The 24,164-nt window shown below is 43.3% G+C and overlaps 1 protein-coding gene across 2 annotated transcripts in view; it reads left to right on the top strand.

Moving 5' to 3' along the window:
* The first annotated feature begins 13,572 nt into the window (after positions 1-13,572).
* Positions 13,573-24,164, top strand: part of GNPTAB (N-acetylglucosamine-1-phosphate transferase subunits alpha and beta) — a 59,447-nt gene continuing 48,855 nt past the window's right edge. Inside the window, exon 1 of one of the 2 annotated variants that reach the window (XM_087814856.1) lies at positions 13,573-13,839. In XM_087814856.1, the coding sequence (XP_087670982.1) occupies positions 13,723-13,839 (117 nt within the window). In that variant the 5' untranslated portion in view covers positions 13,573-13,722. The remainder of the gene's footprint in view (positions 13,840-24,164) is intronic. The other variant, XM_087814857.1, reaches the window with a different exon arrangement.

The raw sequence follows: 24,164 nt of genomic DNA, 5'->3' as shown, positions 1-24,164 counted from the left end.
CTTGCTCTCTCTCTTCTTCTGGTACCCCCGTGATGCAAATGTTGTTGTGTGTGATATCCCAGTTTAAGGGACCTTAAACTATCCTAATAACCTGAGTTAGGCGTTCCAGGAATATCCCTTGCATAGGTTGTACCAGCCCTCCTGTTGTAGTTGAGTCTTTTTGTGTGTCTCTATTGATTTCTGAGAGAGGAAGGAAGAGGGAGAGAGAGAGAAACCAATGATGAGTCATTGATCGGCTGCCTCCTCCACGCCCCCTACTGGAGGTTGAGCCCAAAACCTGGGCATGGGCCCTGACCAGGAATCTAACTGCGATCTCCTGGATCATAGATGCTCAACTGCTGAGCCACGCCTGCCGGGCTATAGTTGAGTCTTTTTAAAAATATGTTTTTATTGATTTTAGAGAGAGAAAAAGTGAGAGGGAGAAAGAGAGAGAAAAACATCGATCACCTGCCTCCTGCACACCCCTACTGGAGACTGAGCCTGCAACTGGTCACGTGCCCCAGCCAGAGTCAAACTGGTGCCATTTTGGTGCATGGGCTGATACTCAACCAACTGAGCCATGCTGGCCAGGGCTGTAGTTCGGTCTTTCTTTTTTTTTTTTTAATCTTCACCCAAGGATAATTTTTCCATTGCTTTTCAGAGAGAGTGGAAGGGAAAGAAACATTGATGTGAGACACATCGATTGGTTGCCTCCCACATGCTTTCCCTTAACCACTGAGCCAAAAACAGCTAGGGCCCTTTTTTTTTAATTCTCACTCAAGGATACTTTTTCCATTGCTTTTCAGAGAGAGAGTGGAAGGGAGAGAGAGAGAGAAACATTGATGTGAGAGAGACACATCAATTGGTTGCCTCTCGCACATGCCCAGGCCAGGGCCAGGGATCGAGCCTGCAACCAAGGTATGTGCCCTTGGCCATAACCGAACTGGGACCCTTCAGTCCACAGGCTGACGGTCTAACCACTAGGCCAAACCAGCCAGGGTACAAGAGACAATTTTAACCAGTAGACACTAAGATACCTTTACCTGGCAAGTTTAACTCTGAGATATCCCACTTTACCACTTCCCTTCTCCCTCCAACAAGGTGGGGTGGAGTTTACTGAAAATGTTTGGATCAATTATAAATAAGTAAACACAAAGGTCCTACAATTGTGGGCTATGATATTTAAAATTTTAACCTCATCATAATGCTATGATCTTTTTGTGAATTATCTCATTTAATCTTTACAGCAGCTTTATAAGACAGGTTATTATTATAGCCATTTGACAAATAAAGAAACTGAGGTTTAGAGATAGTAAGAGGAGACCAGGTATCAAATCTGCAAGGATTGATTCCAGAGACTATTCTCTATGTTCTCCCTGTAGGTCAAGTAAAATACTTAATGAAAGGTCAATGTTTGAATAATTAATTGATTAATCAAGGTTACATATACCACCCTAAACCTTTATGTCTAGGAAACCCCAAGCATCATTCTTTCAACATGTATTTTTTAAGTTACTATGTGTCTATCTTCAGGAATAATAATTACTATAGAAAAAAAAGTAAGATTTGAGGTACCCCTTTCCCCCACAAAAATGGATAGGAGGAAAATTGTAAAATGTGTAACTCGAAACAAAAAGTTTGTATAAACGGAGAAATAGAACATATATATGAATTGAAAGGTTCACTTAGTGTCAAGATGTCATTCTCTCCAAGTTCACCTACGGATATAATGAAATCTCAACCAAAATCCCAAAGGCCTTTTGTAAAAAATTTATTTTAATTTATCTTTATTATTGAAAGTATTACAGATGACTTCCTCTCTCCCCCTTATTGACCTCCTCCACCTCCCTCCCACCCCACCAAAGGACTTCTTTTAAAAAATATCTTTACTGATTTCAGAGAGAGGGAGGGAGAGGGAGAGATAAAAACATCAATGATGAGAGAGAGACATCGATCGGCTGCTTCCTGCACACTCCCTGCTGGGGATCGAGCCCGAAATCTGGGCATGTGCCCTGATGGAATCGGACCTGGATCTGGATCCTAGGTCAGTGCTCAACCACTGAGCCACTCTGGCTGGGCCAAAGGCCTTTTTTTTTAGAAATCAATAAGCTATTATGTAAAGTTTATGGAAAAGCAAAGGATCTAAACAGCCAAAACATTTTTAAAAGAAAAGGAAAGTTGGAAGACTCACATTATCTAATTTCAAGATTTTCTATGAAACTATAGTATCTATCAAGGCAGTGTGATTTAAATGTTAGGAAAAACATATAATTCAATGGAACAGAAGATAATCCAGAAATAGACCCACAAATATAAGGTCAGTTGGTTTTTGAAAAGGTGTCAAATAATTCAGTGGGAAAAGGAAAGTCCTTTCTGCAAAACATGTTGGAATAATATACCAGAAAAAAAGTATCCTGCTTCACACCATACAGAAAAATGAACTTTTGTTCTTTGACCATATTTATTAGGAATTATCTGCAGAGAAAGTAATTCACTGGTACTTCTTTACCAGAAAGAGAACAATTTGAGTAACAGGTTCTGTTCTTATATTGTTGTTACTATAACGAGTGAGGCCTCAGTGATGTGATTGCTGGAATTGGGCCATCTTTGGAAATTATCATTGTGGGTGCTGCCACTTAGTGGTGAAACATATTGGCTATATGCCATCAAAATCTGTAATTTGGACAAGGGACTTAAAGCAAGCTCTGGGCCCATGTCTGAATCATTCATTTATTCACTTTACAAACATTTGCTGAGGCCCTAACCTAAAAGAACACTGATGGGCACAAAGGGGATTTGAAGAGGAGGAACAGACCCTGCCCTAAAAATGCTTGCAGTCTTGTTCAAGTGACAAGTACACACCTTGAGAATTTCAATAAAATCATGATGCAATGTTGAGTACCATAAGACCATGGAATATCACATTTATAGAGGATCTTAAACAGCCATCAAGCCCAACCCCATGAGATGGCTAATGCCAAATATGGAATAGAAAATTTATGAAGAGAGCAGATCACTGACTGAGAGTTGGAGTATTTTCTGAGGCTCCAGCTTGGGCAACTAGGGGAGTAAGGTACCACTGACAGAGACACAGAAGTTAAAACAGGGAGATGACTTAGGGACTAAGATATGACCTGTTTTAGACACTGAATGTGAAGGAACAATAGGGTTTTATGTTGACTATTCTTCATTGGCTCTGAGATTCATTCCCACCCCCTTTGGTGACCCCATAGATGGCTTTACCCAGCAGTTCCTAGTCTCTGGCCCCAACCAACAGGAGGAGATCAAGGGGTGGAAACAGATGAAGTCTGGGGTACTTTCTTCCCTGCTCCCTCTCTGCCTAGCTACACCCTTTCTCATGGTGGCTGCATTTCCAATCCACTGCTGCAACACCTATCAGGCAGCCCCTTCCACAGCTCTGGCTCTCACCAGGTTCTGATAACACTGTTTCCTTAAAGACATTGTTAAATATCTCATTGCCCTTTAGACATTTCCTTAAAGATACTATAATTTGCTATGAAATTAAAATTAGAAAGAGAAGAGCAAAGGGCATAGGTCTTAGTCTATGTGGACTGGACCACCATACAACCCAGCAATTTCATTCCTCCATATTTACCCAAAAGAAATAAAAACATACATCTACTAAAGATATGTATATGATCTCTCAGAGCAGCATTATACATAACAGCCCCAAACTGGAAACAATTCAAATATCTATCAACCAGTGAATGGATAAACAAAATGTGATAAGCATAAAATGGAATGATACTCAGCAATGAAAAGGAATGAACTACTGACACATGCTACAACATGAATGAACCTCAGAGTATCATGCTAAGTGATAGAAGCCAGACACAAGAGACTAAATATTCTAGACATTGTATGATTCCATTCCATTTTCTAGAAATGTCTAGAAAAGACAAATTTAGAGAGACAGCAGCAGATCTGTGGTTGCCTAGAACTGGAAGTGGGAGTGGGGATTAACAGCAAACAGGTATAAAAGAACTTTTAGGATAATGGAAATATTTTAAATTCTAATTGTGGATTATGGTGATGGTTAATTCTATACATTTTCTAAAATAATTGTTACCCTAAAATGTTTCAATTTTATGGCATCTAAATCACACCTCAATAAAGTTGGTTTTTAAAAATTTTAGAGAAATTGAAGGAAATTGGAAAAGAATTTAATAGAAGCAAATACATTGCATGATTGCTCAACGGACACTGAGTCATTGACCCATGACTTTGTTTATTTAATATTTGAGAAATGTATCAATATAAAAGCATTAGCTTATCTAGAGGAAAATTCCCCAAATTAATTAGCAGTGCTTCTGTATATTGTGAAGTAAAAATAAAGCCAAAAATAATGACTTTACCTATTGAATCTAGATCAATATGAAGTGAGATGGGAAACATTAGTAAAAGTAGTTCTATCTCATCTCAAGTACAATTGTAGTGCTACTGCTTTAAGTTAAGAACTCAAATGGTGGATGGCTGCGGATTAAGTGGAAGTTACACTGACACTCTCCCAGGGCCAAACTGGAATTACAACTAAAATATAGAAAAACCATCCCGAATAATCAACTGAAGACTAACTGGAGAGCACCCTCATAACCAAGGATGTAAAGTGGAGAACACACACTGGTAGGAGGTACAGAGGTGAGAGAGGGCTGGCTGGGCTCCCACAGGCAGTACCTGAAGGTCTGGAGGGATATCTCAGCTGTGGGGTTCCCACAGCTGTGTGGGGAGAACTCTGGGGCCTAAACCCCAAGCTGGGCTTTCCAGCTCACAACACCAGAACTGAGAAAGGTGCCCATATAACATCTGGCTGTGAAAAGCAGCTGCGTTTCTATCTGCTAGTGAGAGACAGCTGGAAATGCAGGCACCCTCTTAAGGAGCCAACGTACAAAGTTTGCAGCCACTCACCTTGGGCTCCGGCAGAGGTGGAGAAGAGTGGACTGGAGCTGTGTGGGGAGTGTCCAGGGGTGCTGGCTCTGGGGATAGAGCACAGAGGGCAGCTATTTGTATTCCTGTGCTGAGTCATCCCTCCCCCCATACAGCAGAAGAATCTTTCTCAGGCAGACGTTTACCTTCCAAGCAGCTTTTGCTGGGGGGGTTGGGGGTGGGGTGGGGTGAGGGGGGAAGGAATTGCCCCACCCTGTTGGAAAACCTCTGACCCTACCCTCTGGAGTTTCTACAGCCTGAAGCTCATTAAGAGACTGAAAAACAACAACCCACCCACCTTGTGGAGTTTCTCCAGCCTGAGGCCCATTAAGAGACTGAATAGCAATCAGCCTCTGGGTGCTTTGAGTCTTTTCCTGATTTGCTTCTAGACCCAGGGCTTGGGAAAGCAGGCCTTGGTGGGCAATTTGGTCCTTTCCAAATGCACTCACCCCAGCAGAGGAAGCCACGAGCTGTGGGTTGCTGAAATCTTCAAACAGGGTTCTCAAGGCCAGTCACAAATAGCATCTGATGTTGGCCTGCACCAGAGACCATCCAAAAGAATGGGAGTCCTAGCAGATCTACCTAATACACAGAAACAAATCCAAACAGGCAGCCAAAATGGGGAGATAGTAAAGCCCCAAATGAAAGAATGAAAGAATTCTCCAGAAGAGCTAAATGAAATGGAGATAAGCAATCTATCAGATACAGAGTTCAGAATACTGATTGTATGGATTCTCAACAGCATAAGAAAAGAAATGGAAACCATGAAGGGAATTAAGAATGACACAGTAAAAATAAAAAATACATTGGAAGGAATAAACAGCAGATTAGGGGAAGCTGAGGACTGGATCAGTGAATTAGAACACAGGGTAGAAAAAATCACTCAGTCAAAGAACCAAAAAGAAAAAACAATTAAAAAACAGGAGGACAGTTTAAGGGAGCTGTGGAACAACGTGAAATGTAACAATATTTGCATCATATGAGTACCAGAAAATGTAGAAAGTAAGCAAGGTTTAGAGAACCTCTTTGAAGAAATAATGGCAGAAAATTTCCCGAACCTGGTAAAGAAAAAAGTCATAAAAGTTCAGGAGGCACAGAGAGTCGCAAGGAAGAAGAACCCAAAGAGGTCCACACCCAGACACATCATAATTGAAATGCCAAAAATTCAAAACAGAGAAAATATTAAAGGCAGCAAGAGAAAAGCAATCTGTTATCTACAAAGGAGCTCCCATAAGGCTGTCAACTGATTTCTCATCAGAAACTCAACAGGCCAGAAGGGAATGGCATGAAGTATTCAAGGTAATGAAATACAAAGACCTGAAACCAAGAATACTCTATCCAGCAAGGCTATCATTCAAAATAGATGGTGAAATAAAGAGCTTCCCAGACAAAAAAAGGCTAGAGGAACTTATCCCCACCAAACCAGCATTGCAAGAAATGTTAAAGGGATTGCTGTAATAAGTTGAAATAGAAAAGCATAAAGAAAAAACATAGCAATAGATAAGTACCTATCAAGAATAACCTTAAATGTAAATGAATTAAATGCTCTATTCGAAAGGCATAGGGTAGCTGAATGGATAGGAAAACAAGACCCAAATATATGCTGTCTACAAGGGACCCACCCATGTCAGAACAAAAGACTCACACTTGTCTTTCTCTGAAGAAAAAAAAACAAAACTTCTGCAGGACTTTAAGGGAGAGATCGACAACAATGCAGCCACAGTACGAGATTTTAACACCCCATTGATTTCACTGGATAGATCCTCCAGACAAAAAGCCAACAAGGAAACAGTGACTCTAAATGACACACTAGATCAGATGGATTTAACTGACATTTACAGAACATTTCACACCAAAGCTGCAGAACATACATTTTCCTTCAGTGCACATGGGACATTCTCAAAGATAGACCACGTGTTAAGACACAAAACAGGTCTCTACAAGTTCAAAAAAGTTGAAGTCATATCAAGCATCTTCTGGGACATTTACACCATGGACTATTATGCATCTGTAAAAAAGAAGGATCCCTTACTCTTTGAGACAACATGGTGGGACCTGGAGAGTATTATGCTAAGTGAAATAAGCCAGTCAGAGAAAGACAAGTATCACATGATCTTACTCATATGTGGAATCTAATGAGCAAAATAAACTGATGAACAAAATAGATCCAGAGACACAGAAGCATGGAACAGACCAACGAGTCTCAGAGGGAAGGCAGGGGTGGATGGGTCAGTGGGGGGGTAGATATTAACCTATGTGCATGTATGCATAACCTTTGGACACAGACAATAGTGTGGTGAAGGCCTGGAGGGGGGGGATGCCAAGTGGAGGGGATCAATCGAACATTTGTAATACTTTTAGCAATAAAGATAACTTAAAACATGGGGGAAAAAAGAACTCAAAAGGTGTATCAGTTCTAGGAAGGAATAGAGCTGCCCAGATTGCAAGGAAACTTAGAATGCAGCTTTTAGAATTTTTTTGTTTGTTTCACATGTTCCTCATAGTGGAACCACTGAGAGAACCCTGTGACTAGTTTGTACTTGTTGACAAAAGAAAAGACAAAAGGAAATCTGTCTTTTCATGAGTTTCCCTCTATTCACACTAACTCTTATGTTTACTAACCCTTTCCCTTGGTATCCTCTACAGATTCTTAACATAGTCATTTCCTCACTCTTTTAGCCTGAAAAGTCAGAGGCGCCAGTTATATTAGCCTTTTACTATGACATTTGTATTTTCAGTAAACTTACTCTGGACTTTGATGTCTTACTAGATTAGTTGGCATTACTTAGATTTATACTGTTTCCTTAAGATTGGCTACAGTGACTATTATAAATTTAAAATATTGCCAAAACATTATTATAGTAAAATAACAGAGTGCCCTTGGCACTCTCCTAGGAGGAGGTCTGTGCAAGATGCAAAAGTCTCTTTACTTAATTATGCACTTAACATTGCAATGAGTTGGATGATCAGCTGGGTTGTCAGTATATATATATATATTTTTAATCTTTTTTTAAAAAATATATCTTTATTGATTTCAGAGAGAGGAAGGGAGAGAGAGATAGAAACATCAATGATGAGAGACATTGATTGGCTGCCTCCTGCACGCCCCCGACTGGGGATTGGGCCTGCAACCCGGGCATGTGCCCTGACCAGGAATTGAACCCCGATCACCTGGATCCTAGGCTGAGCCATGCCCGGCCAGGCAGTATATATGATGATTGCTCACTGTTTTGGCTCTAAGGAGCAGAAAACTAAAAATCAATTTTAAAAAATCACCGAGATCATGAAGTTCCAAAGGCTTGGAGATCAGGAAACTCATCCAACTTTCAAGCATAGAGGTAAGAGTTAGCTTTTGCAAATAGGTAGATTCTGCAAAGTATTTATGGTGAGCTTGATATTGACCCTGGGAAATATGTGAAGCCTCTTGTAAAATGGATGGCTTGAAACTAGGAGCAGGAGAGAGAGAGATGGAAACTATATATTCTTTTTGAGCATACCCGAAACATTCACAAAAACTAGGCAAAAAAGGAAGCCTCAATGAATTCCAAAGAGTCAATATCATGTAAACTATGTTCTCTTACCATGCTTTAATTAATTATTTGTAGATTAATGAAGCCACTCACCGATTTAAGCAGAAACAGATTCAATTGGTTCATACATAAACCATTAGGAGGACTGAACAAAGAGACTTTAGGTTTAATTTGTAGGAAGGGCTCCCAAAACCTCAGCTGAACCAAGCTGCCAAGGGAGCTGCTGACTCTGCCACTGGCTTCAGAACTATATACTTGCATCAACTCACTCGCTAAAATTGGTGCCCTTTGCCCCATGTCACTCACTTCCAGATGAAAACCTGTAAATTTATCTCATTAGGAGAATCTAATTTTCATCAGAAAACCTAGTTTCGCAGATGTGTAAGTTATCAATTTTGCCTCTTAGTTCCAAATTCACGGCTTTCAGACCCTGCTCTGTGACAATAGACTGGACGCCCAAGCGTTTCTCCTTTGTAGTGAGAATGGTACTAGGCTTTGCCAGTAGAGGGCGATAGAGGGATAGGTTTTGCTTTTTCTTCCCCCTGCTGCGTGGTGGATCCGTGCTCTGGCAGGTGAGACCGTCGGTGGCACTGTGCCCCAGCCCTGCACGCCCAGAGAGCACACTTACCACCCTGCCCTAGGCCTGGAACCGCCTTACCATAGTTCCCTTGATGTGGACACCGTGTGCCCAGACCAGACACCTCCAGCAGAGTTGGGACTCCCTATGTCACCTGCATCACACTCCAACATTTAGGAGATGCAATAAAGTTAGTATTTAGAGGGAAGTTTATAGTTTTGAAACATTTACTAAAAACAATAAAGGCAACAAACTGAGTTCAGTGTTAAATTTGAGAAACTAGTTCAAGAAAAATGGAACAAATTTAGAGACTAAGAGGAAAGGAAGTTACAAAGATAAAGGCACCAATCAATGAAATAAAAATAAAAATAAAACACAGGAAAATAGAATGAGCCAAAGAGTAAGCGAAAAAAATATTTAGAAGAAAATTGAGGAGATACAGGGTAGTAATGCACAAAATGAAGCAAACAGAGACTAAATAACAATAACAACAACATAGATTTTCAAACCTAGATGACTTGAGGATGCTTCTGGAAATCCCCCAAACCAAAATATTCGATCCAGGTCCAGACAGTTTTCAAAGCGAGTTCTACCTCAAAATTTAGGGTTGTTCTCCAGGTCATTTTCTTTAATAGCACATTATAATTCAATTCACCAAAATTTCAGTAGTTGCCAACTCTATATTTAGTACTTTTATCAGTGTAAAAGATATTCATTCATATAATGCATTTTTAGCACTTTATTAAATTTATTGGGGTGACAATGGTTAATATAAACATATAGGTTTCAGGTGTGGGTTTCTATGTTACAAGATTTGTATATCGCTCTGTGTGCCCACCACCCAAACTCATATCTTCTCCCATCACCATATATTAAGATAATACATTTTTTTAATCAATTGGTTACTAGAGTCAAGGACAATGCTAATATGAACAAGTTATGAATAAGACGGACAAGTCTCCTGCCTCTATGATGCCTATATTCTGTGGATGAAACATACCAAAAAAACCCCTCAGATAAATAGCAAATGAATTGAGTAAAGTATGGTCACACTTATGTAAAAATATGTATATTTGTTATACATGCATGATGTATTTGAAATACAAAAAAATAAAGAGTGAGCCATGTTATGTTTTGGCTCTTGGCATTCTATCAGAAGCAACCAAATTTCTTAACTATTCTGTTTTATTTACTATTTTTGAAACAAGTAAAAGCTGTCCTGGCTTTCTTTGTTTTAGAATAAAGACAGAAAGGGATGAGGTCACTTGCAGCAGGCTTGTTTTATGAATACACAGTGTGTATCCTGAAAAGAGGGAGGGACAAAACCAAAATATGTTTCCTGGCAACAAGCACGTTTTTCAAGCCTAAAGCTGAAAAGCCAAAGCATTTCACAATGTGGACACTCTTTCTTTTTACTTTGAATAAAGCAAGGACTTGGCTAAATATAGATTTATCAGGAGTTATTTCAACTTTGCTTAATCTGCTAGTTAAAGCTCTTTGTTTAGGTTCAGTTTTCTTATCAGCTCACGGCGAGGCCTTCCAAGAACACCATCTCTATATACAACATATGTTCTGTAGGCCTGGGACAGGAGGTTCTTTTTTTGTGCAGGATTGTTTACTTTGGTTGTTCATTTTTCATCAAGGCCGAGCAAAGATGGTTGATGTTTTAGGGCCCAAGAGAAGCATTTCTATTCAACTTCTGAGTCTCAAACCAATTGAGAAAGCTGTTGAAGGTACACACAGATGGAAATCAAAGAGTCAGCTTTTATACATTCTGTTAAAGTGAAGTGGAGAATGTTGTTTTACTTCTGGGAGCAAGTGGGCAGCCATATGTCATCCCTGAGCGAGACAGACCTTCCAGGCCCTGGCCCTGGCCCAGGCCCCGGGTGCTGAGTCTCCCAGGCCTGGGAGATAGAGTCCCAGAACCCCCATCTCTGGGCCACCTGCTCAGTTCCTCTCAACCTCGCCAGTCAGGTACATTCCTCATCTTCTGGGCTGAGAGCTGGCAACACAGACCAGGAGTGTGAATAAAATATTGGAAGGAAAAAAGTGTGTCTTGAAATGAAATACAGTCATGGCAAACCCCCTGAGACGTAAGCCCTCTGGTTTTATTCCGTTGGGTGGTGCTGTCTAAACCCCCACTGCTGCCTGAAGGCAGGAGGGTGCACTGCAGTTTGCCTCTTTGTCTTAATGGGCTGGTAACATTCCGGGGCCTCTTGCAGCATCCTAACCGATCCTGACAAGCTTCTGCTCATCCCAGGATTCACCTCTAGGAGTGCGGAACTGAGAAGTGCAGAAGGATGGGGGAAGAAAGAATAAACCTTGCTCTACCAATCTTGCCTTGGTGGTGTTGCATTTTTGTGTGTTTTATTAAATTTATTTTTACTGTTGAAAGTATTACAGATATCTCCCCATTGACCCCCTTCACACCCCCTCCCCCAGCCCTTCGCTGCATTCACTGCACCATTGCCTGTGTCCAAGGGTTATGCACCTATGTATATCTTGCCTTGGTTTTAATCTCAACAAAATTGAAACTGTTACTCAACAGTGTTAACTGTTGCTTTAATTAGGGCATCACATACTCAAGTACCAGGTAGATAATGTCATTGAGGCAGGCCATGGAATTGGGTGACTCAGGCTGGGTGTCACAAACACAGACAAGAATACCTTCATTTCTACATACATGCAAAACCCTCTCCCCTTTTTACTTGAATCCTGTGGCTCTCTCTGCCTTTCATTGGCCACTTTTGATAAAGTGTGTGTAAAGAAATATTTCTCACCTGTAAAGTAAATTACAGTGCAAGCATGATAAGTGTAAACTGATCCTAATCTCAAGGATGGGAAGCTGAAACAGTGAAATGAATCACGGTGAGCCCATGTCATACAAAGTGGGCAGACAGTCCCTATTTAGCTACAGCTGACTATGGCCTTATGGAAATGTGGCCACAGCATGGCTAGATTTTTCCATTTATTCAAAAGACACTGGCCCTGGCCTGGTACTTCAGTTGGTTGGCTTGTTGTCCGGACATGCCAGGGTTGCAGGTCCAATTCCCTGGTCAGGGTACACACAAGAATCAACCAATGAATGCGTAAATAAGTGGAACGGATTGATGTTTCTCTCTCTCTAAAATCAATAAAAATAAATAAAGAAGCAACTGGAAATTAGGATTAGGATTTGTCAGTGAAATCTCACAATTTAAAAATATTTTTAAGAACTTACTGATTAAAGAACAGAAATAAACAACTTTTATATCATTACTCTTGCCAGCCAAAAAAAAACCCCCACAAAAACTTGCTGATCAAATAAAACTTGTCTTAGTCCACAGTTTATCATGTGTGATTTATGTTTAAAGTGCTCTTTTTTATGCCCTAGCAAAAGATTAACCTTTTTTGAATCAGAGAAGTTTTTATTATGCTGCAGTTTTCATCTTACTGTGAAAGGACAAAATATTTAAAAATTTTGAACAAAGACAGAACCTGACCTTGCATTTGCAGGGCTCATCTCCTGCTAATCCCAGCCCTGTTCAAATCTCAGTTCTGTCATTTACTGGTTGGGTGATATTAGACAGTTATTCAGCCTCTTTGTATCTTAGCTGCTTCATCTGTAGAATGCCTATAATAATGTTATCTACCTCAGGAGGTGGCTGTGAGGCTTGGATGACCCAGCCCACAGGACATACTAGGTAAATGTTGGCCTCTTAAGAGCCCTGTTGAAGGATCGGTTGGTTTATATCTGTTATCATCATGTTTGAAAAGACCTTGGAACTAGACTCTCTGGGAACGGTGGCCAGATCTAGCTAATTAAAAAATATATATCTTTATTGATTTCAGAGAGGGAGGGAGAGATAGAAACATCAATGAGAGAGTGGTTGATGGGCTGCCTCCTGGACGCCCCCTGCTGGGCGTAGAGCCCGCAACCCCGGCACGTGCCCTGACCTGCCGGGGAATCCAACGGGGATCTCCTGGATCCTAAACCGACGCTCAACCTCTGAGCCACGCCGGGCGGGCTAGTTAATTTTTGAATATCCGACAGCACTATGCTAGGCACGGGACACTAAATACTTATTTAATTAATAAATGAATTAATTTTGTTTTTGGCACACGTGGCCCAAAAGCTTTCTTTTTCAAGCAATAGGGTTAGAGAGCCAGAGGGGAAAAGGAGCCCCAGGAACCGTCATTTCCCAGTGACTGTAAATGAAGAAAGGGGGGCGCGCCGCAGTATTCCCGGCCTTACGGCGCCCCGCAGGCCCAGCCTCGGGGGAACCTGCCCCCGCCCCTCGCTGCCCACCCCACGTCGCTTCAGGGTCTCTGGCCCCGCGGGGCGCCGCAGCGCACGCGCAGACGAGAAGGGCGCTCGCCCGCCCTCCGCGCCTCCGCCCTCCAGGGGGCGCTGGCGGCCCCGCCTGTGCCGCCGCTCGGGCCGCCGCTCGCCCGGCCAGACTGGGGCGGCGCTGGCCGCCTCGCCCGCTGCCGGTCCGCCTCCGCCGCGCCGAGGGCGTGGGCTCCGGCTCCCGGAAGCGGCGGCCGCGGCGCCGAGCCGAGCGGTCGTCTGTACCCCGGAGCAGCCATGCGCGGCGGCCGGAGGTCGTGATCTGAGCGGGGCGGCCCGGAGGGGGCCGCTGAATGGCGGCTCGTTGAGGCGGCGGCTCGGGCTCGGGCTCCGCCGGGCGTGGCGTGGCGGCGGCCGGGGTGATGCTGCTCAAGCTCCTGCAGAGACAGACCTATACCTGCCTGTCCCACAGGTATGGGCTCTACGTCTGTTTCGTGGGCGTCGTGGTCACCATCGTCTCCGCCTTCCAATTCGGAGAGGTGAGTAACGGCGCGGAGCCCGAGCCCCCCTGCGCCCCCCGCCCCACCCCAAGGTCCCCGCGCCACCCCGCCGCCCCCGCGCAGCCCCGGGCGCTCGGCCCCGGCGCCCCCAGCCTCCTGCCGCTCGGGCGACAGGTCCGGCGCCGCCCTTGCCCCGCAGGCGCGAGGACGCGGATCGGCTTTCAGCATCGGGGCTGAGCCGCGGTGCCCCCGACGGCGTGCGGGGAGTGGGCGCCCGGCGCGCGTCCTGCTGATGCCCTTTCCCACCGGGGGCCTTTCTCAGGGCCCCCGAGCCGGCCGCCTCCCCCTCAGGCCTCGTGCTCCGCCCAGCCCCCTCCCGGGACCCGGAGCTGGTGCCTTCCCGTTCCTAAATTCTCACCCCTTGCCCCCCTGCAGTTTTTTTCCGAGGGTGGCTGTCACCCTTCTAACCTTTTGACCTTTGACAAAAGCACTTTAGTCTTTCTTCATGTAGTTTTTTCCTGGATCTCAAGACTTTGTCCAGGGGCACGTGTGTTTGCACGTGAATCTGCAGCGGGGAGAGTGTGCTGGCCCCAGATTGAAAGGACTTAAGGTGTGCAACGGGACTTTTTTTTTTTTTTTTTTTTTTTTTTTTGGCATTTTTTCTCTGCCATTTGGGACAGCTATACATCATCAGTGAGCCCTGCGGGCAGATGTGCACACACTGATGTGAGAGATCTGGCAGCTCCGCAGTTCCGGGTCCCCAGATCACCTGAGGCTAGGGCCCCTTCACCTGACTGGGACACCTTACTGATTTTGGACTCCAGCACCTAACCTCTTGGGAGCCAGCACAAGCCCTTGAGTCATGGGATAGGCTAATGATTTAGATTCCAGATCACACAAGCCCTGCCTTCCTGAATCTGCTCTTAGTTAATGTGCAATAAAGTTAAGTTGGGTGACACCGTAAATTCCTCAGAGGATCCAAGCAACAGGTTTGGGAGGTGGAAACACACAGGTTTACTAGATTTTTGTACCCTTCTGGATATGCAGTTTAAACATCTTCATGACTGAAACCACCCTTTGGTTTAGGTGGATAGTTATGTCATTGTTGATGGTCTCATACGGTATTCTTTATCATAAACAGGCGTACTGTAAACCATGAGTAAGTCAGAACTGGAAGCGTTCATGTCTGTGATTTTAGAGAACACCATTTTTTAAAATGTGTCTGTAGCAACTAGGAGAAAAGTTGTGTTTTCAAGTCATTAGAGATCTGTCCATATACATATATACATACATATTTGGTAGGAGGTTGGAAAGGGTTTTAAAATGAACACACATGGTTTTTAGAAATGCCACGCTATACAGTTGCTTGAAGTCGGTACCGATACTAGATTGTGAGCTACATAAGAGAGGGTGCTGTCTGCTCTCTGTTTAATTGCTGTAAACCTGGCACAAGCACTGTGCCAAGTACTGCCAGAGTATGCAGTCCAAATATTTGTTGAATGAATGCATGACAGATATGGCATGATTTCCAAGTGTACACTTTTGATAGTTCTTGGTCTAGGGGCTAATAAAAATCAATTTTATAAGTAAGAGTGAGAAAGTGCCCTAGACTTGTAAGTGCAGAATATGTAACTAATATACCACCTGCTGTTCTATCTTTTGTTTCCTGTGTTGCAACGTAATATAGTGAATGCCTAGTTGTGTCTTACTGCTGATAAGATTTTTGGGGGGCCCTGAGTAAATAAATTAGCTGTTTATTAAAGTCCTACAAGTATGAAGGTGGCTTAAAGCATTAGTTGTTGGAATTTTTTATTTTATATATTCAATGTCTGGTTATTTATTTACCAAAAGAAAGACTTTTGTCATTCTTGACATGACCACAGATTTTAAAATTTGGAACAGACAAAAGAAATGAGAGGCAAAGGACGTCAACAGGTGGCCTGGGAGGTGACCCACTAATATTGTTGTTAATTTCTACAGCATAGTGGAAAAGAACTGTCAGATTAGGTAAGTCTGTATTTGAATGCTGGTGCCAGGATTCATGATCTTGATAATAGTTAATACATAGGGTTTACCAGGTTCCAGGCCCTCTCTTAACTGCTTTACATACATTCACTTGTTTAATCCTTATATCACCCCTGTGAGATGGGTACTGTTATTACACCCATTTTACAGGTGATGAAACTAATGCACTTGCACAAGTTAATCTAGCCAGTTCATGGCAGAGTTGGCTTCACACCAAGGCAGTGTATATGGCTCCAGAGCTATACTCTTAAGCACATCTCTTCATGGCCTCTCGAACAGCCCATCTGCCCTTTGTATGATCTTGGAAAGGATTCATAACCTCTGTGAACCTCAGCTTCCTCATCTTTAAAATGGAGGCAAGAATCTCTTCCTTGCAGCTTTGATAGTAAGAACTAAATAAGACCTGTATGTAGAGTTCCACATACAGTGACTGGCACGTAATAGACTCTAATTAAATGGTAGTTACTACTGCTACTATTATTATCATCAGCTGTTTTATGTTTTTACTCCTTATTTTGAAATAAGAATACTGTCATCATACAGTTAATATTACCAACCTGTTAGTAATTCCACTAATTGTAATAGATAAAAGGACTATCCTTTTATTTATCATTGTTTACTGTGAATTCATAATTTTTTTTTCCTTCCCTCTTAGAATAAGTGGTATTGGCTGTACATTCATCCACACTTTGAGACAGAAAAGTAGAATTGAGGGAGGGAAATATTAAAAAAAATTTTTTTTTATTTTCCCCTTAAGTTCAACCAAGTATTTTCTGGAGAACCCTTGGGAACTCTAATCAAGAAAAAGCAGAGCTGGGTCCAAATCCACAGGGAGGACCCTCAAAGTGGAGTCTAAGTGCACTGAAGTTCCTTGCCTTGGGGATGAGGTAGCGGGTGGGAACTTGTCTGTTGCAAACTGGTTGCCTTGGGGAAGTTACATGCCCTGTCCTCATCTACAAATGAGGGCACTAGCTTAACTGTGCTCTTAAGATTCTTTTTAGCTTAGAAAGTCTTGATTTTAAATATTTGTCCTTTGTTAGTTGAATTGTATAGACTTTAAAACATGCTTTTGAAGTAAAAATTTATTATTTCAGGGCCATCATTACTTGGTTGAGTTACTGATATACGTTATTTATATACAAATCTACAATCCCTTGTCTGAAACTTCTGGAACTACTGGATGACCTTACAATTAAACATCGGTATCTTTTACAGTGGAACACATGACTGTTTACACTGAGCGAGGAAAATAAAGACTATAAATAACTTGCAGTCAGTTTAGGCCAAGTTTTGCCACCAAATAAGTTCAGGCCAGGTCAAGTTTTGCTGCCAATAAGACACCGAAAAGATCGTCACTCTTGAGAGCTTTTTGGATTTCAGGATTGTGGATAGAGCATTGTAGACCACTGCAGGGTGTGAATGTGTGTGTCTGTGTGCCTGATGTGTGTGTGTGTGTGTATAAAATACGTCCTTCATATGTGCACTATTATGGGAACAGACATTCAAAAATTAAATTTCCGTGAGGAAGTCAGATAGGTTCAGGCAGAATCTGCCATAGTGGGTAGTATCTGTTCCTGGCCTCCCTGGCTCCTTTTGCTCACCTGCCTCCTACCGCAGGTAGATAGATTCCTGTTCAGTGAACAGGAAGATTGAAAACTGGGTCCAGTTCAAGTTGTGCTCAACTTTGGTGACCAGTTTCTCATACTGGCCCAGTTTCAAGAAAGAAATTAGTTACCATGTTTGTATTTGAGGAGTGCACTCACTGAACAGATACATTTTGAGTGTGTTCTTTGCCAAAGGCAGCAAATAGGCAAAGTTGGAATAGGCCTGGCCAGAGTTGGGAGGCAGCCTCTGGCCTGGCTCCGGCTCCACCGTAAACTCTGATCCTCAGTGGTTCCCAAACTGTGTTACTCCAGGTGCCTCCTAGGTTGGGGCTACCACTCTTACCTGTTTTGTGTAGGTTTCTTTTGAGGATGGGGAAAACTCTCATTGTTAAAAGTAATGTTTTAAAACTTCTGGACTAGATTTCTAAGGCCCCCTTTTTAGCTTTAACATTCTGTGAATATGTATTTATTGGGTTCTTCACTTGAGAAAGCATGAACTATAAGGTGATGGACTTCGCTGCAGAGAAAATGCCAGTGGCCCTTAGATACGATTAAATGGCCTCTCTCTTTGGAGGGGTTTGGGAGAGATACGCAGCCCAGCTGTTAAAGCAGGGACCTTGTCTTACTCCCTGCTGTGTCCCGTAGCATGCAAATGAATGAATGGGTGGAGATGACCTTAACCAACATCACTTCAAACTCATTTCCAATAAAGGTATGTTTTCTTCTTGGATGCAGACCATCTGTAGTTACCTTTTCTTTCTCACACATGATTGGTCTGATTGTACTTTGTCGGGTGGAAGGTGCTGTCAAAGGTACAAAGAAATTTAGCTCATCCGTAACCACCTTTGTATAGTTGAGATGAGACCAGGAGGACTGAGTAACAGTAGAGGGAGTAGGTAATTGAATAATCGCTTAGAAAATCAGAGGAAGGGAAGAAAATTATGGGTTGAAGCATCCTAGAGGAAGCTGACTTTTACAAGGAGACTGGAGCTTTTTCTTTTTTAATTATTAGTGGTTTAAAATTGCTGCTGGTATTAGTCGGCAGCACTTGGTTGTGACAGAATCCCAACCCAGAAGTGGCTTAAAAGAAAAGGTCATTTTTTGACTGGTGTATTTGAAAAATTATAGGGTGAAACTTTGGCAGGGTTGGATTGCGGTGCCCAAATGATGTTATCAGGAATCTTTTTCTGTCCCTGTTCTTCCCTTCTTTTGGTTTAGCTCTCAGGCAAGCTCTTCCCATATGAAAGCAAAGATTGCTGCCAGCAACTCCAGATTCTTATCTACCGTTTTAGTAAGCCCCAGCAAAAAGAGAACTTCTCACTCAGCCGGCGTGGCTCAGCGCTAGAGCGTTGACCTAGGATCCAGGAGATCACAGTTTGATTCCTGTTCAGGGCACATGCCCCGGTTGCAGGTTCTATCCCCAGCGGGCGGTGTGCAGGAGGCAGCTGATCAATGACTGTCTCATCATTGATGTTTCTCTCTCTCTCTCTTCCCCCCCCCTCCCTTCCTATCTCTAAAATCAATAAAAATATATTTAAAAAAAAAAAGAGAGCTTCTACTTCTCGTAGTGCCAGCTGGGCCCAGGTCGCCTTCCTAGCCAGGGAATGGTGCCCTTCTATTATCCACCTGGATCATCCCCAGACCTAGGGTTGTGAGTAGGGTTGTCAGTCTCGAGTGAACCACAGGACTTGAGATGGGTTCCCCAGAGGGAAATCACGAGGCTGTTATCAAAAGAAGGGTCAGGGGAACCGATGTTCTAGACATTGGCTTGAGTCAAAACCATTTCCTCACCCTGTCCTTAATATTGGCTTTGTGACTGTGATAGCTGTTAGCCCTTTACCTTGTTGTAGTGGATTGTTTCCATTTGTAATATCTTGTTAATTAAATACAGGTATCTGTGAAACTTGTATTCTTTGGTGGGCATATTAATATGGAGTTTCGTGAAACACAGCTCAAGTGTGCCCTCATAAATCTTTCAATAGTGATTCATATACATCTTTAACTTAGTGTGGTAGGTGGACAGTTGTATTTGGTTTGATGTACTCTCGAGGTCTTAATTTGTTGATCTTGCTAATGAAATTTAGTGAATTGTAAGAAGAAACTTCACCTGACCTTTTTGCAGCACCGGACACTTTATGCATTTAGAAATTCTCACTCCCGCTTTCTTCACAGAGACACCCTCCCTCTTCTCCGTGTGCACTCGCCGTGCCTTCTGTCTTAAATGCTGGGATTCCACAGGCTTTGTTCCTTGGCCATGTCCTCTCATGAGGATGTCATGTTTCAGACTCTTGTCCAGACATCTGTGATTCCCCGATCTCCAGTGGCCTCGCCACCAGGCCTCTGTATCAAAAGACAGATTAACAAAGAAAAACATACACAGTTATTAACTTAAGTTTTACATGACATGGGAGCCTTCTTAAGGAAATGAAGACCCAAAGAAGCGCTTAAACCTGAGTGTTTTAATGCTAAGTTTGATGAGAAGTGGAGTTACGACAGGACAGAAAGGATCTGAGCTGAGTTTAGTAAGCTGTGGAAACACAGGTCTGCTCATTCAGAATTCCTCTCAGCATCCCTCTGTCTTAGGAGAAAAGGGCCTTTCCTCCAGGTACAGAGAAGGCACCTCTCACAGAAGGTGTATGATCTGCTTCAGGGGAAGGTCAGAAAGTCCTTCCTGCGCCTACTGTTTCTCCAATTCCTTGAGCTTGAAATATTTATTATGCCAAGATCCTGATCCTAGTCAGCTTAGGGTGGGGGACTGTGAGCTGATTCCACATAGCAACAACCTCTCCTTGTCCTCAGGCAGGTAGCCAGCCAGCCCTTCCTATTTCTCAGGTGTGAGGCAGATGTGGCATTCATCCCACCGCAGGGACCTGTAGTGGGCTGTCTTGGTTGTGCCACGGAGTCTTTTTCCTGGGCTTAAAGTGATGGGAAGTAGATTTCCACCTCTTCTTCAGATGAGGTAGAGCAGAATTTACGGAATGGCAGCAGCAATTTCCAAAAACCCTCTTCTGGACGTTAGTGCTGTGATTTGGATGAGTTCTCAGCCCCCTCAGGGAACTTGATGTCTTGGTTCCCACACTTCTTTTTGGAACGTGGTATCTGGTATTTTGATGCTTTGGGTGGAACTTTTATTTCTACATGCACAGCTTCTTCACGATGAAACTCATTCGCCATTTACGTACTCAGCATGCCGAGCAGATACGTTACCTTCCTTATCTTGGAATCCCTGTGCCCAGCAGAGCGCCTGAGTCATTTATACAGTTGGTACATTTTTGTTTGAGTGTTGTGCCAGGCCCCTGGGCCCAGAGTAGTGAATAGAGCAGACAGGTTCCCGCAGAAAAGGAGTTTATATTCTGGTTGTGCATTCAGCCATTGACTGCTACCTAATGAACAGTTGTGAGGAATGCTGCAGAGAAGGAGAGTGTTGTGGAGAGACCTGCAGTGAGAGCCCAGCTTGTCTGGTGCTGGGTAGGGGAGGCTTTTTTATTTTTTAATCTTCACCTGAGGATATTTTTTCCATTGCTTTTCAGAGAGAGTAGAAGGGAGAGACATAGAGATAAAAACATTGATGCGAGAGGGACACATCAGTTGGTTGCCTCCTGCACGTGTGCCCCCGACCGGGGCCAGGGATTGAGCCTGCAACCAAGGTACGTGCCCTTGGCTGCAGTCGAACCTGGGACCTTTCAGTCCGAGGGCCGTTGTTCTAACCACTGGGAAAACCAGCCAGGACAGGGGAGGCATTCTTGATACAGTTTGAGTTCAACTTGGAAGGGTCAGAATTACTGAGGCAGTGGACAGAGGAGGGCAGGGCTACTGAAGGTTCTCAGCTGGGAGCTGTTTTGCCCCCCAGAGGCATTTGGCAATATTTGGAGACATTTCAGGTTGTCATGTTTGGGGTGTGGGGTGGGATTGGTGCTACTGGCTGTTAGTGGGTGGAGGCCAGAGATTCCGTTAAACCTCCTGCAATGCACAGGACAGCCCCCACAGCAGCAAACATCCAGCCCCAAATGCTAATAGTGCTCAGGCCCTGAGAACCGTGACAGAGTCTTAAAGTTGAGGTACATGAGAGAAGCCCATGTGGCTGGAGAGCAAGAGAAAGTGTGGATGTAGGAGAGACTGGTATGGTTGTGCCCTGCTTCCAGTACTTGGCAGAATAGGTGTGCAGGGTTTGGGTGCTTCTCCTGAGAACAGTGGGATACATTCAAGGTTATTGTGTACTGGCATGTAGGGGGTGGAGGCCAGGGTTGCTGCTGAACATCCTGCGATGCATCCGACCCTCCCAGTCCCAACATAGAGTTATCCGGCCCTAAATGTCAATAGTGCCAAAGTTGAGAAACCCTAAATTAGAGGAAACAAGAATATCTGCAGGGCAGTTAGTTGGGAGCCTTGGGCTAGGCTGGTAGAAGGCCACTTAGGAGAAGTGGACAGATTTTAGAGACTTGGGGTGCAAGATAACCTGGCCTTTATGTTCCATGATATGCCAGACACTCTGCTGACTTCTTGGGATACAAATATGAACAAGATAGACAAGTTCGTTTACTTACCCAGACCCAACTATAGGTGCTCTGTGAATATTTGTTGGATAAATACTTATAAAAATTCATTTTTACTCACTGATTGTGATTGAGCCTCGTGAAGAAAGATGGTTTAAATGAGATGCCTAATGTACATAAGACACCTTGCATGGTGCCTGGGGCAGGTTTTTCAGTAAATGCTAATTAAATGCCACGCTGGCTGTCCTGTCCCAGGACAGTTCTTCCCTTGGCTGTGATGCTTATGAGGGCAGCAGCAGGAGTCCTTCCTTTTGGGCTGCAGCCAAGGTCACATTGAAGAGTATATTAATCTTTCCTTAGAGATAGAGCAGAAAAGTTCACAGTGGTTTCTTTACCTGGCTGTGCTTTATTATGGTAGATGTAGAAGCAGAGGGAGTAAGTACATTATTAATACAGCCTGCATGGAATAATACCATATGTTATTCCAGTTCCTTCTAAAATGTAAAAAACAAGTGTAGCTGTAAGAGGTTACATATTCACAATACGTCTTTTGAAAAAGTTCTTCCTGTTCTTTAGATTGCATGTTCCAGTCTTATGACCCGCATGCAGTATCTTTAGCAGGTGATTAGTCGGCCCATGTGTGATTCATACGTGCACTAAATTAAGCAGGAAAAATGTGATCTTTCAAAAATGTTATAGATTAAGTCACAGTTGCGCAGGGAGAGCAACTGAATTCTACAATCAGACTAAAAACCATATTGCGCACTTTAACATTGCATCCTAAAGTCGTTTTTGCTTCCCCTGGCCGGGTAGTTCAGTTGATTAAAGCATTGTCCCAATACACCTAGGTTAGGGGTTCTCTCTCGGGTCAGGGCACATGCAAGAATCAACCAATGAATGCACAAATCAGTGGAACAACAAATTGATGTTTCTCTCTCTCTCTCTCTCAAATCAATCAATAAAAATGTTTTCGTTTCTTCTTTTAAGGTGGTTCTAGTTTTCTTTACCCCTTGACATACCTTGCTTTCCCCCCTTCATTACTTCATTCCATTAACTTCATTTCTGTCTCTGATTAATTTATCCAAATTGGATAAAGCTTCTTTACCAAAATCCAGAAGGTATTTCTTTGGTGGAGATTTGTGGAGGTGTTTGCTCTGGGCCAGCAACTCTGCTGCTTACCAGAGACACAGATGGTTCAGTTTCTTTCTGCTCTTGAGGAATTCACTCTCTGGACAGGGAGATGCACAAGGAAATAGACAAACTTAAAATTCATTTTGACCAATTAAGTTGAAGACATAGGCGTGGGTGTTGGGGCAGTTTCTCAGACAGGCTCACATCTGGGCTTGATCTTGAAGGAGGTGGCCGAGGGAAGAAAGGGGATCCCCCCCTCCTTTTTAAAGTGAAGGATGCCATAGGTGTAAAGGTATGGGTGCAGGAGATCTGTCACCTTCTAGGAACAAAAATAGTTCCGAAGGGCCGCAGCATACCCAGGATCGAAGCTGGAGAGGCAGGCAGTGGCCAGTGTAGGACTCACCTACTGAGACTAAGACATTTCCACTCGTCCTGAAGGACATGGGGATCATTCCAATGAATTTAGGCAAGAGAGTGATGATTCAGATCTATGTTTAGACGATTGCTCTAGAGGTCATGTGGAAGACGAATTGCAGGAGGAAGGGAATGGTAGCAGGAGTCTGTAAGAGGTAGTAGGAATCCAGGTAAAATTACCACATGGATGCAATGCATCAGAATCAGCAGGCCTTCGATACTGATTTTTATAATTGTGCAAAGACCTGAAAGAAAGGTGTATTTGCTTTTGGAAACTGGCATTCTCTCTTGCTGATTTATTGCTTGACTTTGGGCGAGTCTTTTCATCTGTCCCCAGTGTGATGGTGTTAGGAGGTAAGGCCTTTGGGAGATGGTTAGGTCATGAATGGGGTCAGCGCTCTTATGAAAGAAAACCCAGAGAGCTCCCGGGCCCCTTCCACCATGCAAGGTGACAAAGGAGAGGACAGCCGGCTGTGAACCTAGAAACTGGCTCTTACTAGACACCGGATCTGCCGGTGCCTTGATCTTCGTCTTCCCAGCCGCCAGAATGGTGAGATATAAATTTCTGTTGTTTATAACCTATGGGCTAAGACAGGAAAAGAAAATGAGTGTGCTTAGATGTGATTAGAAAATGCTTCTGGTGGTGAGCAGATAGGGCTTCCTGATTGCTGTGGAGGAGGAGGATTAGTAGAAAAGA

The sequence above is a fragment of the Miniopterus natalensis genome, chromosome 2 (genome assembly GCF_054644295.1).
Source record: "Miniopterus natalensis isolate mMinNat1 chromosome 2, mMinNat1.hap1, whole genome shotgun sequence".
In the NCBI taxonomy this organism is placed as follows: Eukaryota; Metazoa; Chordata; class Mammalia; order Chiroptera; family Miniopteridae; genus Miniopterus; species Miniopterus natalensis.
Note: the sequence above shows the minus strand (reverse complement) of the source record. Positions and strands in the feature narration are given on the sequence as shown.